This window comes from Schistocerca serialis, chromosome 4 (assembly GCF_023864345.2).
Source record: "Schistocerca serialis cubense isolate TAMUIC-IGC-003099 chromosome 4, iqSchSeri2.2, whole genome shotgun sequence".
Lineage (NCBI taxonomy): Eukaryota > Metazoa > Arthropoda > Insecta > Orthoptera > Acrididae > Schistocerca > Schistocerca serialis.
The window spans coordinates 587235319-587254029 of NC_064641.1; the positions used below are offsets into that span (position 1 = coordinate 587235319).

Here is an 18711-nt window from a genome sequence, read left to right on the forward strand (position 1 = left end):
CCTGTCTGAAGGTTTCAGGTTCCTCACAGAGATAACACTCTATGGTCTTTTTATTTAGTTTACTAAACATATATATATCTTTCTGCTTGTTGCACTTGCCCTTCATACTTTTGTAATCATAAATGTCACAACCACGTCATGACCAGTGATACCAGTTTCGATGTGGACATCCTCAAAGAGGTCACATGTATTCTTTGCCATTAGATCCAGCCAATTTCCATCATGACTGGGGTTCCAAATTATCTGTTCTAGGTACTTTTGAGAGAAGGCATTCAGTTATTTTTTTTCCATTGATCCTTAGTTGCTCGAAAATTCGGGCAGGTATGTTCCTTCTATGGAATTAATTGAAGGCTGTTTGTTTATTCCACACATGTTTCACTTCTTTTATTTGTGAAGCCTGTAATACACATTTCTTTTCATACACATAATAAATGTATAGTTACTGTGTTAATTTTGTCATGTTTTTCAGGTTAGAATCAACTTTTGTAGTACAAATTCCGTGATGTGAAATTATTGTTTAGTGTTACTCACGATTTCCAGCGGAGATGTATTCATTAGTCTCCACGCTCCAGACGGCTGATACAAAGAACATGTAAGAAGTTGTAAATATGAAAACGCCATTCTATCTTTGCCGAAAACCTGATAAAAAATGGACATAAACCACCCAAAATGGAACAAGACATGACAATTATTAGAGTGAATAATCACAACAAAAAGCTTCTGACGTTGCAAGAACTTTCTCATACAAAGAGAGCTTGCAATGAAAAAGAAGGTAATTAATGACAAAATCCCTGTAAGCAATAACTATGATCATGGTAGCCACAAAAACAATAACAGGAATCTGAAACATAATCAGAATAAATAATTAATGAATCTTCCTCTCCCCCTCTCCCCTCCCCCCCCCCCCCCCCCCACCCACTTCTCTCTCTCTCTCTCTCTCTCTCTCTCTCTCTCTCACACACACACACACACACACACACACAAATATCCATTAAAAAATAAACAGATAAAACTCAGGCTCTCATGAACAACACACACACACACACACACACACACACACACACACACCAAATGAAAAATATCAAACCACACATACAACACAAACAAAAGATAAAATCACACTGCAATAGTTGGCAACACTACACACTGTAAACACACACACGTTGATCACAAAATGTAAAGTGCAAGTGACATACACGATGTGTTTATCAAATGTGGGTGAAAGAATGTCAGAAATTAGCCATCTGGAGTACTGAGACTAATGAACACATCTCCTCTGGAAACCTTAAGTAACAGCAAATGATGATTTTACAACACAAAATTTGTGCTACAAAAGCTGAAAAACAAGAGAAAAACATAAGATGTATAGTAACATGCTGTAAGTATCACATAATACATTTATTATTGTATAAAAGGAAACATGTATCACAGGCCACTGAAGAAACTTCACAAGTAACAGATACAAAACTCGTATGGCAATAAACAAACTGCCTTCAATTAGTTGCATATATGGAAAACACCTCCACACATCAGTAATGTTTCACAGGACGTCTTACTGTGCCCACCACTAACAAAACTAATTTTTTCAATTGACTGTTGGATGATTAAAGCCTCCAACGATGATTACAGTGTGAGTGGGGAACTTACATACAAGCAAACTGAGGTTTTCTCTAAAGGTTTCTGTTACATCAGGGAGATGAGTCTGGTAGGTGACCGAAGGATCCAATTATTTTATGCCCACCTCTGATACTCAAACTTGCCCAACACTGTTACATAAGAATTCCCCATATAAATTTGTTGTTCTGTTATTCCTTTTGCATAGAATTATTATTCCTTTTGGATAGAATTATTCCATGTCTAACAGTAGTTTGGGTACAGAGCATGTTAATCAAAAGTCACAATTATATATAAAAACAAAGATGAGGTGACTTACCGAACAAAAGCGCTGGCAGGTCGATAGACACACAAACAAACACAAACATACACACAAAATTCAAGCTTTCGCAAAAAACTGTTGCCTCATCAGGAAAGAGGGAAGGAGAGGGGAAGACGAAAGGAAGTGGGTTTTAAGGGAGAGGGTAAGGAGTCATTCCAATCCCGGGAGCGGAAAGACTTACCTTAGGGGGAAAAAAGGACAGGTATACACTCGCACACACGCACATATCCATCCACACATACAGACACAAGCAGGGGCATGTAGAGGAACTATGGCTAAAGTTTAGAAGAATAGCTTACCATGCATTGGATAGATATGTACTCAGAAGACCAGTGCATAATGTGAGGGACCGTCCATGGTACCAAGTTACTGTAAAGAAACTTTTAAAGAAATGGACTACTGTATTATAGGACTATAGATGGAAAGATGCTAATGAAACACATTTGACTATCAAAAGAGCAATGCGTGAAGTCTTCAGTGACAACCATAGCACAATATTGTCAAATGATCTTTCATGAAACCATTTAATTCTGGTCATATGTAAAGGCTGTCAGTGGCTCCAAAGTTAGTGTCCAGTCCCTAGCAAATGAGATAGGAACGAAATCTGAAACGCTTATCTCTGTTTTCAAATGTTCCTTTACTTACGAAAACCCAGGAGAACTGCCCCAATTTCATCCTTGTGCCACTGAAAAGATGAGTGAAATCAGTATCCCTGTCAGTGGTGTTGAGAAAAAGCTGAAATTGTTAAAACTGAACAAAGCTCCAGGGCCTAATGGAATCCCTGTAACATTCTACATTGAATTTGCAGCTGAGTTAGCCCCTCTTCTAACTATAAACTATCTTACAGGCCTCAAACAGAAAACCATGCTCAGTAGCTGGAAGAAAGCACAAGTCACACCCATCTACAAGAACGGTAGTAAAAGCGATCCTCAAAACTACTGTCCAGTATCTTTGATTTATTGTAGAATCTTAGAATATATTCTGAGCTCAAACATAATAAGGTATCTCAAACGGAAGAACTCCTCCATGCCAACGAGCATTGATTCTGAAAACATCAATCACGTGAAACCCAATTCGCACTCTTCCCACATGACATACTGAAGGCTTTGGATCAAGGAAGTCAGGTAGCTGCATTATTTCTTAATTTCTGAAAAAACATTGACTCAGTACCACAACTACACTGACCAGTCAAAAGTGCAACAATGAGTATCAAGTGAAATTTATGGCTAGACTGAGGCCTTTTTGGTAGGGAAGACACAGCATGTAATCTTTGATGGAGAGTCAACATCAGACGTAGAAGCAACTTCAGGTGTGCCCCAGGGAAGTGTCGCGATACTTGTTGCTCATGTTGTACATTCATGGCCTTACGGACAATGTTAATAGTAACCTCAGACTTCTTGCAGATGATGCTGTTATTTAGAATGAATTAGTGTCTGAAAGAAGCTACATAAATTTTCAGTCAGATCTTTATAAGAGTTCAATGTTGTGCAAAGATGGCAACTTGCTTTAAATGTCCAGAATGTAAAATTGTGCAGTTAACAAAAAATGTTGTACACTATGACCATAATATCAATGAGTCACTGTTGGAATCAGTCGTCTTATACAAATACCTGGGTGTAATACTTTGTAGGGGTACGAAATGGAATGGTCATATAAACTCAGTTGAGGATAAAGCAGGTGGTAGACTTCAGTTTACTGGTAGAATACAGAAGAAATGCAATCGGTCTAAAAAGATGACTGCTTACAAATCACTTGTGCAACTGATTCTAGAATATTGTGTAAGTGTGTGGGACCCATACCAAATAGAACTAACATGGGATATTTAATCTCTACAGAGAAGGCCAGCACAAATGCTCACAGGTTTTTTTAATCTGTGGGAGAATGTCAGAGGTGTACTGAATAAACTGAATGGATAGTAACTTGAAGATAGACGTAAACTATCCCGAGTAAGTATACTCACAAAGTTTCAAGAACCAGCTTTAAAGGATTACTCTGGGAATATACTACAACCCCTACACATTGCTCTCATGGGGATTGTGAGGATAAGATTAGAATAACTACAGCACGCACAGAGCCACTGAAACAAACATTCTTCCTGTGCTCCATAAATGAATGGAACAGGAAGAAACTCTAATAACTGGTACAATGGGGCATACCCACTGCCCTGCACTTCACAGTGGTTTGCAGAGTACAGATGTAGAAGTTAGGCATCTTGGGGTTACCACAACAAACTACAGCCAGTCACCTGTACACTCCATGAGGAACTAAGTTGCACCATCAACAGAGTTTATATAGCTTGAAGACTGCCACAAACACAGCAAACATTGTCTTACAGAAAACTACATTGCAGTCAAGAGAGATTTTATTTAGGGTATTAAGATGTATTTTTTCACAATTCCTGTGCTAGACACCCCCACCACACCCCACCACCCAATAATAATAATAATAATAATAATAATAATAATAATGTTGTTGTTGTTGTGGTCTTCAGTCCTGAGACTGGTATGATGCAGCTCTCCATGCTACTCTATCCTGTGCAAGCTTCTTCATCTCCCAGTACCTACTGCAACCTACATCCTTCTGAATCTGCTTAGTGTATTTATCTCTTGGTCTCCCTCTATGATTTTTACCCTCCACACTGCCCTCCAATGCTAAATTTGTGATCTCTTGATGCCTCAAAACGTGTCCTACCAACCGATCCCTTCTTCTACTCAAGTTGTGCCACAAACTTCTCTTCTCCCCAATCCTATTCAATACCTCCTCATTAGTTACGTGATCTACCCACCTTATCTTCAGCATTCTTCTGTAGCACCACATTTTGAAAGCTTCTATTCTGTTCTTGTCCAAACTAGTTATCGTCCATGTTTCACTTCCGTACATGGCTACACTCCATACAAATACTTTCAGGAACGACTTCCTGACACTTAAATCTATACTCGATGTTAACAAATTTCTCTTCTTCAGAAACGATTTCCTTGCCATTGCCAGTCTACATTTTATATCCTCTCTACTTCGACCATCATCAGTTATTTTACTCCCTAAATAGCAAAACTCCTTTACTACTTTAAGTGTCTCATTCGCTAATCTAATTCCCTCAGCATCAACCGATTTAATTTGACTACATTCCATTATCCTCGTTTTGCTTTTGTTGATGTTCATCTTATATCCTCCTTTCAAGACACTGTCCATTCCGTTCAACTGCTCTTCCAAGTCCTTTGCTGTCTCTGACAGAATTACAATGTCATCGGCGAACCTCAACGTTTTTACTTCTTCTCCATGAATTTTAATACCTACTCCGAATTTTTCTTTTGTTTTCTTTACTGCTTGCTCAATATACAGATTGAATAACATCGGGGAGAGGCTACAATGCTGTCTCACTCCTTTCCCAACCACTGCTTCCCTTTCATGCCCCTCGACTCTTATAACTGCCATCTAGTTTCTGTACAAATTGTAAATAGCCTTTTGCTCCCTGTATTTTACCCCTGCCACCTTCAGAATTTGAAAGAGAGTATTCCAGTTAACATTGTCAAATGCTTTCTCTAAGCCTACAAATGCTAGAAACGTAGGTTTGCCTTTTCTTAATCTTTCTTCTAAGATAAGTCTTAAGGTTAGTATTGCCTCACGTGTTCCAACATTTCTATGGAATCCAAACTGATCTTCCCCGAGGTCCGCTTCTACCAGTTTTTCCATTCGTCTGTAAAGAATTCGTGTTAGTATTTTGCAGCTATGACTTATTAAACTGATAGTTCGGTAATTTTCACATCTGTCAACAACTGCTTTCTTTGGGATTGGAATTATTATATTCTTCTTGAAGTCTGAGGGTATTTCGCCTGTCTCGTACATCTTGCTCACCAGATGGTAGAGTTTTGTCATGACTGGCTCTCCCAAGACTGTCAGTAGTTCTAATGGAATGTTGTCTACTCCCGGGGCCTTGTTTCGACTCAGGTCTTTCAGTGCTCTGTCAAACTCTTCACGCAGTATCTTATCTCCCATTTCGTCTTCATCTACATCCTCTTCCATTTCCATAATATTGTCCTCAAGTACATCACCCTTGTATAAACCCTCTATATACTCCTTCCACCTTTCTGCCTTCCCTTCTTTGCTTAGAACTGGGTTGCCATCTGAGTTCTTGATATTCATACAAGTGGTTCTCTTCTCTCCAAAGGTCTCTTTAATTTTCCTGTAGGCAGTATCTATCTTACCCCTAGTGAGACAAGCCTCTACATCCTTACATTTGTCCTCTAGCCATCCCTGTTTAGCCATTTTGCACTTCCTGTCGATCTCATTTTTGAGACGTTTGTATTCCTTTTTGCCTGCTTCATTTACTGCATTTTTATATTTTCTTCTTTCATCAATTAAATTCAATATTTCTTCTGTTACCCAAGGATTTCTACTAGCCCTCATCTTTTTACCTACTTGATCGTCTGCTGCCTTCACTACTTCATCCCTCAGAGCTACCCATTCTTCTTCCTCTGTATTTCTTTCCCCCATTCCTATCAATTGTTCCCTTATGCTCTCCCTGAAACACTCTACAACCTCTGGTTCTTTCAGTTTATCCAGGTCCCATCTCCTTAAATTCCCACCTTTTTGCAGCTTCTTCAGTTTCAATCTGCAGTTCATAACCCATAGATTGTGGTCAGAATCCACATCTGACCCTGGAAATGTCTTACAATTTAAAACCTGGTTCCTAAATCTCTGTCTTACCATTATATAATCTATCTGATACCTTTTAGTATCTCCAGGATTCTTCCAGGTATACAACCTTCTTTTATGATTCTTGAACCAAGTGTTAGCTATGATTAAGTTATGCTCTGTGCAAAATTCTACCAGACGGCTTCCTCTTTCATTTCTTCCCCCCAATCCATATTCACCTACTATGTTTCCTTCTCTCCCTTTTCCTACTGACGAATTCCAGTCACCCATGAATATTAAATTTTCGTCTCCCTTCACTACCTGAATAATTTCTTTTATCTCATCATACATTTCATCTATTTCTTCTTCATCTGCAGAGCTAGTTGGCATATAAACTTGTACTACTGTAGTAGGCATGGGCTTTATGTCTATCTTTGCCACAATAATGCGTTCACTATGCTGTTTGTAGTAGCTAACCCCCACTCCTATTTTTTTATTCATTATTAAACCTACTCCTGCATTACCCCTATTTGATTTTGTATTTATAACCCTGTAATCACCTGACCAAAAGTCTTGTTCCTCCTGCCACCGAACTTCACTAATTCCCACTATATCTAACTTTAACCTATCCATTTCCCTTTTTCAATTTTCTAACCTACCTGCCCGATTAAGTGATCTGACATTCCACGCTCCGATCCGTAGAACGCCAGTTCTGATAACGACGTTCTCTTGAGTAGTCCCCGCCCGGAGATCCGAATGGGGGACTATTTTACCTCCGGAATATTTTACCCAAGAGGACGCCATCATCATTTAATCATACAGTAAAGCTGCATGTCCTCGGGAAAAGTTACGGCTGTAGTTTCCCCTTGCTTTCAGCCGTTCGCAGTACCAGCACAGCAAGGCCGTTTAATAATAATAATAATAAAAGACTGTAACGAGTAGGTGCCTTAAATATACTGTACACTGTATTCACGCAATGCTAGTTCTACAAAGCAGCAATCTGTCTCACAGACCAACTGTAATGAATTTCTCTTTAAAAGAAGACACGCTCTAATCTGCGGTAAACTCAGGATCAGTGAGTGAGCCCCTATCTGTCTATCCAGCTATGTGACAAGGCACTTCTATAGGCTGTTTCACAACATAGTACCAGCCCTGCCGCAGCACATCCTTTAAATCTGTTGCAACACCACATACAGATACATTCCGGCAGCATTTATTTTTAGATAAATACATTAATGAAAAGACAATAGCTACTTCTGAAATACAACATTATAGAGTAAATAATATTAACATAGGAATGGAAGTCAGGATCCTACTACAAACACTGAACTGAATGCCTGTTCATGTCAATGTATGTCAATGTATGTGCCTCCACTGCTATTTGTAAAATTAACCCCATACAGTGCAATCAATCTGTAGAATTTAAAGTTTGTTCTTACTTTGTATTCCAATTAAATGGTAGTTTCTTCGAAGGGTTTTGTTGAAACACAACAATTATTGCAACACAAAGAATGTTATAAAAGTAATTTCGGGTGTTGTATTAGTCTGATTCGCACTACTTTTTTGTCACTGTCTTCACAAACATATCTGAAAAGTACTTGCACAATGTTATGCATATTGAGTATTTAGTCTATTATCAGCTGTCAAAAAGGTTACATGTGTTTTGGTAGTAGCAACAATATTTTGTTTTGTATTTAAATATGTTAGAGAATCTGTATTAAATTTTGTTACAAGAATGGAATGAAGTGCGTCAAATTTTTAGAAATGGTAAATATTTTGAGGAGTATATGAGTAAAACAGGAGATTATAAGTGGTACAAACATTTCAAAGCAGGCCTTAGAGCACAGCAGTTTTACAAGCATAGGTGAGATAAAATGCATAGTTAAGAGAGCTATAAACATCCCAAAGAAACAGTTCCAAAAGTGCTTCAGGAATTGGAAAAAGCATTGACACAAATGTATAGTATGTAATGAGGAATATTTTGAATAGGATAACATTGCTGTAGATTAACAAATAAAGTTATTATCAAAAAATAAAAATTAATATATGAACTCACCTTGAATGTCAAGCTTTTTACATAGAAGTCCATAATCAGTATACATTTTTTGAAGGAAATTTCAGCAGTGCTCTGGATATGTATTGCATGTGCGTTTTAAGCAATGTCTCTTAGAATCAGGTGAATAGTAACTGAGACAGATTTGCTTTGGACCACATTTGACTGCATTTACCTTGGAAAACTGTTGAACACTTTTACTACCATGTAGTAAATTTCAACCAAGAGAAACTATATGAACACAGTCTGGTTTGAAAGCACACAATGTATTTTTTTAAGAAATTATTCATTGCCTATTTATATACATCATATTTTAGAGGTCACCATCAGCAGTGTGACTGTCAAGATTGTCGTCAACACTTTTTAGCTTAATAATTATGGCACCTAGTATGTCTTCAAAAATCCCATCCCATAATGTCGGCACTATTTTTAGTTTTATTTGTAAGTTCTCCATCATCATTTGTTGTATAACCGATTTTGTGAAACTGTCTATGATGATGGGTTTCCTCCCAAAATTATTAGTTGTCCTTCGTGGCGATTCCAGTAAACCATGTGGTTTATTTTCGTGTTCCTTTCTTATGTGTCCTATATACCAAAGTCTATCTGCAAGTACACAAAGTTATCTGACTGACACTGGCAACTAAGATCCCACGAACAGAATCCGCATCGTATACCACTGTATGCCAATCTACTCCACTAGAACAGGTAATGGCAGACTGATTTTGGATGCCCCTGTACTGAGGCTGTAACTTTTGTGCAATAATTTTATTAGCTATTGGTCAGTTTGTACATTATGGTCATTATAAAGCATTTGTGTGGAAGTGTTCAAACATCTACAGATTGTAGACCATTTATGAAGTAAGGCGTTGGCAAAAATGTCAAGGCCATGCTTAAGTTTTTTGTCTTAACATGTGGTCTATGAACAGTGGATGTATGACCATTTACACAAAAACTTTTGATAATGCCAAAAAACAAACTTGCCAACAGCAAAGAAAAGTATTATATGAAGTCACAGTTGCAGCAGCAACAGCCTTTAAGCAGTATTTGATCTCCATGTGGATCCAGGTAAAAAGAACACACACACACACACACACACACACACACACACACACACACACACACACAGAGAGAGAGAGAGAGAGAGAGAGAGAGAGAGAGAGAGAGAGAGAGAGAGAGAGAAGGGGCGGGGGGAGGGGGGGCTGGAGGAGATTAACCATTTACATAAAATTATCAGTTTTCTACCCGGCCGAAAGAGAAATTAAAAGAAATTACAAAAAGACATAACAGAAACTTACCACTTTCTTCTGAGCAAGTTTCTTCTGTTTCTCTCTTTCTTTCTTCTCCTTCTTCTTCTGTGCAGCAGTCTTAACAGTACTTTCAAGTTCCTCACCATCAACTACAGTCACATCATCGTCATCAAGTTCCACGTCTTCAACGTCAGTTTTAGATTTCTTCTTACTTTTCTTTTTAGAATCTTTCTTCGCCCCTAAATCACCATCTGCACTAACTTTTTTCTCCTCTGTACCTTCAACCTGTTCTTTCTTCACACCTGAATATTCCATCTCCAGTTCAGCTAACATTCTCTCAATGTCCTCCTCATCATCTTCATCCTTCTTCCGCCTGGCTTTTTTCCCTTTCTTGCCACCACTCACTGCACTTTTATCTTCTTTCGTCCTTTCACTATCATCCTCAAAACTATCAGTCCTAGACACCACCTTTTTATTTGACTTTGCCTTTTTTACTTCACGCGTGTCTTCTTCTGAGTCTCTATTCTTATCCTTATCACTAGCTGAGCCAGAGTCACCATCATCTACATCCAACAAAGCAAAACTTTTCTTAGCCCCCTTTTTTTTATTCTGAGAGACAGGGGTTTTAGATTTTTCTTCACTCTCACTATCTTCATCTTCATCAGCCACCATAATTTTTTGCTGTTTCTTTGCCTTTGAAGGTTTAGAAGGCTGCTTTACGGTATCATCATCTTCATTGAGATCAGCTCCTTTATTTTTCTGTGGAAAAGAAGTCAAATAAATGTTCACATTTATATATAAAAAAAAACTAACTTCAGATGTTATAATAAAACCTCAATTTTTACTTAAAATCACCACCAACAAAAATTTCTCATTTTTTGTTAATTAAACAAAACACACAACTAAGAAAAATTAATTTGTACTTCCAGACAAACAGTTTACTGCAGTTCACACCAAGCATACAAATGTACATAATATTTGCAAGACTTTATACTCTACTGTTGAATGTCAAGAAAACAAGAATTACAGTTACTATACCTACCACTACATGGGATATTTCAATGCTCAGTTATCTTGGCTCCAAGATGGTGACTGAAGCCACGAAATCCTTGTTACCTGGCAGAAAGGCAATGTCAAACCTTGACAGGGTGTGTACGTTGACAGATTTCCCTGTTAAAAATACACTTTTTCCCAGGTGAAAATACACTGTACACTGGGTGAAAGTACATCACCCCCAATATTAAATGACAATACACTTTGCCTCGGAGTTTTAAACTGATCAATCCTTTGAATGGCAAAGGTTCCATATACCGGCATAGAACTTCCCAGCACTTAAGGAAACAAAATACAGCAATAAACAAGACATTTTGGAAAGACCTTTGCTGTGCAGCAACATGTTCACTGCATATTTTTGTGTTACGAAAGTATAAAATTTCTTAATCCAACATTGAGGTCACAACCTGCTTTGTTGATATGAGCTATAGAAAACCAATACACTGTTATCCCCACTAAATACTGCACGGTAGCTACAGAAGCACTTAAATCGAAATTGCGTTGTGTGATGCACTTTCATCAGCCAATCATAGCTCATGTCGCATGATCTCACCAGCCAATGACAGCAGATATTCAAAGCATAAGCTATGTGATGTAGTCAGCCAAACATCATCACTGTTCAGTAGTGTGCACAAACAAATAGGAAAACTCAATGGCTTAAATCAATGTACACACAGTATAGCTACTTGAAAAGCTAAGATTTCACATATAATGTTAGTCGTCAATAATTTTCAAGGGTGTGGTTGGTTAGGATCCTAAAGAGCACAGCTTAAATAACTGCAGCAGAATATTTCTGACAAGCATGATTATAAATTCCACTGTTTTACACTGAACATTTCGTGGATAACTTTGATGAAATACATGTTCTGTCGAGTGCTTTGACTTTTCCATAAAAAGCCAATTAAACATAAAATTGCTCAAGAATTCACTTCTCCATTTTTAAAGGATAACTATACTTTTAGCTATCGTTATTGTAAATTTGTTATAAACTAACCTTGAAGCTTGGTCTTTCTTAGCATGTATTACCCTTTAAATATATCAAACACAAATGTGCCAGTACAATTTTAAATAATGGCTTAAATGGCTGGTTTCTGGGCCCAAAATTTTTGTAAGTGGCTGGTCTTCAAAGTGTTGTTAAGTTTTGAATGAAAGTCAAACACTCAATGATTTACGAAATTCTTCTCACATTCTCATACATAATATAATTCATCTTGCATCAAAGGGAATTTACTTTGAAAAGTAATGTCTCTCACACAACCATAAGCAATATTTGTAAACAGTTGTGACTTCATGCTCATTGAAAGCAGGTTCTTGTAACAAGGTATTGCATAGTTGCCGTCCTAAAGCCTTTGACACATTTTGCTGTCAGCAGATGCTTGTGTAGGCATTGTGTTTTGTTGTTGTAAATAGCAAATTTTCTTTGCATCTAAAGTTTTATTTTGGTGTTATTCTCTCGTTTGTGTGTTACTTGCTGTAGTGTTATTCTGCAGTCGTGAGTGACAGTAAAAATCTTTGTTAGAGTATCAGTTTGTACAGGTCAAAATTACAAAAATTTAACTGAAAACTAAAACAATGAAATATTTCTAAAATTCTAAAAAATTCCAAGGTTTCTCCCCGATCAAAAAGTTCCCGTGTTTTTCCCGGCTTTCCTGGAGCATATACACCCTGCTTGACAATGTTTTAAGGAACTGAGGCATAACTTTAACAACAAAGATCCATACAGTATGGGCTCTGGTCTTTCCAATTGTGATAAAAGAATTGTGTGACACCTGAACCTTAACAAAGGCTGAACGGTGTAGAACAGAAACCTTTCAATTGTGGTGTTCAATGAAACTCCTTAGAATTCCACTGACCCCAACGTGAAAAAACAGGTCAGTATTCCAACAAAAAAAAACCAGATGGCTCCCTGGAAGGTATGATACTGACAACAAAAACTGACCTACTTTGAGCACATTATGAGAAAACACGATTCACTAGAAAAGACATTAACACCATAGAAGATTAAACGCACTAGAACAGGACAGTAAAGAATGATATGTATCAATAGCATCACAAAAGTAATGGATTCCAACTTGGAAAGTCTACAAGGAAACATAGGATAGAAGAAACTGGCATGCCTTAGTCCATGGGATTATGGAGAGTTGGAACTGATTAAACAGAGAGAGACAGAGAGATAGAATAAAATTTCTAAATGTCCATATCATAACATCACCAATGAAAACTGTAGTAAAAATAAACTACAAGGCATAACTTAACAAATTTAATGATAATTTTACATGTGGCACGAAATAAGATAGGTCTGATCACAAAAAGTATTAATTCATCTCAAGTTTGTATAAAATTGCAACAATTGACAAACACATTTTGTGCGTGCTGGAAAAGGTACAAGCAAACCAATAGAAAATTATTCATGAGTGTAACAAATTTCAAGAAATGCTGACATTTATACTGATTTGTAATTTTCTGCAATGAGTTGTTACGTTATGCAGGTGTTGGACAAAAATATGGAAAAACAAAAAACAACACAACACATTACTGTGACTAATACAGTGTAGGAACATATTGGCATTCAAAGCATCTTCCAGACATCTTGGAACAGATAAATACAGGTCCCATACAGTTTTCAAGAGAATCTCATACCATTCTTCCTGCATAATAGTGTCAAGTTCAGGTAACCATGAAGGAAGCGAATAGTGATCACACACCCTTCTCTCCTAAGTATACCACAAAGGCTCGATAACAGTGAGAGGTTGTGAATGGTAGCCAGGGGAGATGCGTCAACTCATCCCTGTGTTCACAAAACCATTCTTCAACAATCTGAACTGTGTGAACAAGGACCCTGTCACCTTTGAGCACAACACTGGGTACTAACACTGTGTTATGGAATGGGCCTGATCAATCAAAATGGTCACTTAATTCTTGGCACTAATGTGACCTTGCAGAGTAACGATGGGGCCCATGGAATACCTCGATATGGCTGTCTACATCACTGAACCCATACCATGTTTTACTGTTGGGACATAAACTAAGACAGAAGTTGGAAACAGCATGAAACGAGACTCGGCCAACCAAATGACACTCTTCCGTTGGTCAATAGTCCAGGTTTTATGGTTCTGGTATCATGCACTGCTGTTTCAAGATTATGCATCACTTATGAGTGGTTTTGGAATTCGAGCTCACCCTGCAATTCCATACTTATGGAGATACATTTGTGTTTTTTGGTGCTGACAGGGTTTGTGAGTGTTACATTTGGTTCTGCAGTGACGTTTACAGCTGTGCTCTTCCCTTTTTTGGCCACAATCCCTCAACATACACTGTCATCTGCTTTATGATTAGTGGATGATGTTTTGCATTTTCAAAGTATGTGGTATAAATCTTCGATACAGTGCCACTTAAAACACCAAATACTTTGCTCCCTTGGCTACAGAAGCTCCCATCATATCAGTAATATTTTCCCATGTTTGAATTCACTTAGCTCCAACAGATGCACTAACAACAACACAGAACACTGTTCTGACCACAAGTGACACTTGCAACATGTTGAAGATGTTAAGCAAATGCTCTTAAGGGTCAAATACAAAAGTGCAACCTGAAGTCTTGGCTAGCATCTGCATTTATGTTCAATCAATCATTACTTGCAGTATTTCAAAATTTTTGTCCCACCCCTGTACCTCACATTTGCCTCCTAGCTGAACTTACTATGAAGGACAATATTAATACTTTTCATTACCCATAACATGGGTGAATCACAGACTCCTATCTTTCTACACACACACACACACACACACACACACACACACCTCAAGCGAAATATAGAAACTCAAGTAATACAAATTATACAAGAGTATCATGTCAACAACAAAAAGAATTGGTACATACAAGTTAAAAATAAGCTTGCTATTCTGAAGCACATAGTTCTCAGAGAAATTTTTCATGTTTATTATTTAAAAAATTTCAAGTGTGGCCAATAGATATTTGTTTTTAGATTCACTATTAGACGTTCTAGTCTCAAGTGGTGGAAGAGGTATAGATAATGTAATTCCATTGTGATCTTGATCTCCATCCAAGTTTCCAGCTTGTAAAATTTAAGGAATATCTTCACATAGGACAAATCAGTTTTTGATATCCTGATCAAAGCAAGGATGCCAGTTTTCAAAATGGTTGTACTCAGGAATTGATCACTTGCATTTGGTACATCCTGGATGTCTTCAGTCTTCATGGAGGCAACACTAAATAGTTGTGCCCTTTTATCATATTTGCAGCTTCTCTCTGCACCACTGTCTTGCAGATCATCTTCCTTGACTTGATAATGCCAAAATCTCTGCCACAAGAACATGTAAGTATCCAGACACTATAAATTTCAAATGAACTGTTTCAAGATAGTTATTAGCTGTAACTGAAACAAGTACCATGAAAACTATGCAATTCTCTTTTAGTCCTGCAGTCCAGCACAATAATCACACCAAATCCGCAGAGATATTCTTTGGTAAGTGCATCCAGGTGTTACAATATTTCTGAACAGACAAGATGCAACCTCATTTCCACCTCATCCTGCTATGTTTCATCCCACAGACTCGTGAAACATCACCCATTTCCACCACATACTGCTATGTGTTCATCCCATTAGACTCATGAAACATCTCCCAATTATACCAGTGAACAGTCACACACAGTAATCGATAACTGTTTGCTATAAAATATACTAAACCGGGTCAACATTGGTGTGAATATCACTTACTGCTTGTCCATATAGTGCATGGATAGTACTTTAAGGCATTTGAGATTCGGTCTTTTCAAATTCAAGGATTTCCATAGATTTTTCTGTTTTTCATAGACATAATTTCTTTTTGGCTATACTCTAAGCTTCTCTGGTCACAGGTAGTGCAGTATCTGAGCAGGAGCAGTACAATGAAAGCTTCTGTAAGTTTTTCTTAAAATTCACCAACAGAATCACGGATTAACACACACTGGATGAACTATCCAAAATTTAGTGTACATCCAGAACATACTTAAAGCAGAATTTAAGAATACCTTAATTACTTTGTACTATGGATAATGACTTCTTTTTCTTTTGGGAAAGAAGAAATTCAAGCTTCAATTAAACTGACATCCTGTTCCATAAATTTTAATTTACAGCGATGAGACAGAGATTTCGATTAAAAAATGTGTTGGTTAAGTACAATGGCTTGATACTTGTCTTCTAGTGAGCTGTGCTTCAAGATTGTCACCATTTGGCTGCCTCCTTTTTATCTGAACAAGGTGTATTAGCCCAAAAACAAAACGGACTTCATTTTCTCACATTTGTTCACAGCACTGTTTACGTCTGTCAAGTTCTTTTATTCTTTGGCGCTTGAAGGAAGACTTAACACATGACCTAATAAAAGATAATTAAAAATTTATGCTTCCTTGAGAAGAACAGCCATGATGAGATATTTACCCTACATGACAATAAGATGTGTTTACATACTGGTTGGAAAGGTATATTCCTCTTTACATCCTGTCCACTTGATCAAATAAATAAATTATTTCTAAAGCACTGTTGTGAGTGTAATAACAATGAAAAAGATGAAGATTCTTTTGGCCAAGTTTTGTCATGTGATATGGATTTACTACCTTCTCTGTGCCAAGCCCCACACACTTTCACCAAAATCATCTTTGAAGAGATGCCGAAACAAAGTAGTTACATATAGAGACTCGCTAGGATCACCATGCCATTGACATTTTACATGCCTCAGTTGTTTTGAGAAGAAGATAATTTGAATTTCACAATGGAGAAAGAATTTTGATGTTCCAAGAAGAAAAACTAAGTAGTTCATGTCTACTATAAGCCCATACAACAAAGGTGCTGTCTATGAACTTAACAGGATCACCACTCCTGGCATCCATGAAAACTCCTTCTAATTACTTGATTAAGACATTCACAATGAAAGGAGCCTTGGCTGAACCTTCAATTTGTTGTAATTGAAAACTATGTACTGATTTGCAATCAAGATTTACTGAGAAAGTATGTGCTTGCCAACAGATAAATCACAAAATTGTCCTCTTTAGTATTTAATAGGAATGGAACAAGTACTGATTTCAGGCAGTGAAGGATACAGTTAGCCTTTCGAATAAATTTACAAGACTTTTCTGAGAATAGGTTAAAATTATCAACTCCTTAATACAGAAACTCATTCCATGGTGAGATTGGGGGCTTTTTATTCTGAAATGGACAACACTTAAATGACCGTGGGAGATTTTACATGTCCTCATCTCAGATACTTTACAGACACCTCCGTCACACTCCATCACAATCTCTGTACAAGTATCATGAAGTGGGATAACAATAATGGAAAGTGATTATGTTTCGACAACAATATGGTGGATGAACTGGTAGGTACTGAATTAGTACTAATTACATACACTTTTAAGGCAGAAATCACATAATGGTACTTCAGAAAATGTGTGACAGAGCTGTATTTATCTTTCTTTTGTTATTACTCCCACTTTTGGTAATATACCATCTTCTCACTATCTGTATCAGACAAAAAAAAATTACCACAGAAAAAATGAACCATTATTGTCTGATTGAGGGTGTACACAGAGTAATACCTGAAATAACACTAGTATTACTCACATGTCATTACAATTAGTGACAGAGAATGATATTTTAACTATAGGTTCTTCATAATTGTGCATCTCTTGCATGGTAGTAAATGTTGTAATGCAGAAAAAGTAATGACCCATTAAATGGCAACTAGTAACTAATTTTGATGAAGTATGCATTTAGATAAAACAGGTACCGAATATGGCTGACCATGGAAGTCAACAACACACAGATGTAACATTGTTTTTCGCAGCCTCGATTTACACACATTCTTTGACAATATAAAAAAAAAAAATCATAAATTTTGTTATGATTGATCACAGTTAATAACCTACAATACCGGTCAGTATTCAAATATACAAAGAGAGTGAACCAAAAATAAAATTAAAGATAAACATTGAACAAAAGTAATTACAAAGTAACAATCACTATTATGACCATTCAAAGTCAGTTGTGACCCTAGAAAAGAGATAAGAATAAATCACAAACACTCTCACTCTCTTCCCCCCCCCCCCCCCCCCCTCTCTTTTTTTTGCAAAAGTCCGATAACAAATGAAAAGCTAGATCAGATTTAGGAAACCACTGATCAGGCACTAGAAATTGTTTCTGAGGAAGCAGGGCTGAAAAACAAAAAAAGGGAAGTGGGGAGGTTTGCACGAATACTGGGAAAAACTCAGCAGCACTGGATTCTGCACCATGTCTTGATAGGCTGTGTGTGGATGGTATTTAAATATTCACGTGGAACTGCCAGTAGTTCCTTGGGATACGTAGCCTGATTAAACACTGGAATGTGTGACTGATGACACAAGAAACTAAGTGAAACCCACGTTCTCAGAGCAGTACTGACACCATGTAGAAGTTATGGTTTACAAAGTTATGGCATTCTTCACATGTGGGACAAAAAGATCAAGTAACATTAGTCTACCGACGCTGTTACAATGTGAAATGCGTTTTAAGTGTGCGGCACAAAGTAGCAAGGGAAACATACTGATGCACAGGAATCTATGTGCAACTTAAAACTATTGAAAACTATATGAAGGACAGAGTTCCACTAGGAATTAGTTAATCCTACAGGGGTAGGGTCAAAACAAAGCAAGATTTAAAAAAATTATGTACAATAAAGATTTCACCACGATTAACATACACTCAAATTAGTAACAAAATCAGAAGCATCAATGTGAGTATTTATTTTCATTTCTATTAC

General features: G+C 37.2%; 1 protein-coding gene across 3 annotated transcripts in view; it reads right to left on the reverse strand.

Moving 5' to 3' along the window:
• Positions 1-18711, reverse strand: part of LOC126475336 (eukaryotic translation initiation factor 5B) — a 425184-nt gene that overhangs the window by 361601 nt on the left and 44872 nt on the right. For all 3 annotated transcript variants that reach the window (XM_050103135.1, XM_050103136.1, XM_050103134.1), the window contains exon 4: positions 9917-10627. In XM_050103135.1, the coding sequence (XP_049959092.1) occupies positions 9917-10627 (711 nt within the window). The remainder of the gene's footprint in view (positions 1-9916; positions 10628-18711) is intronic.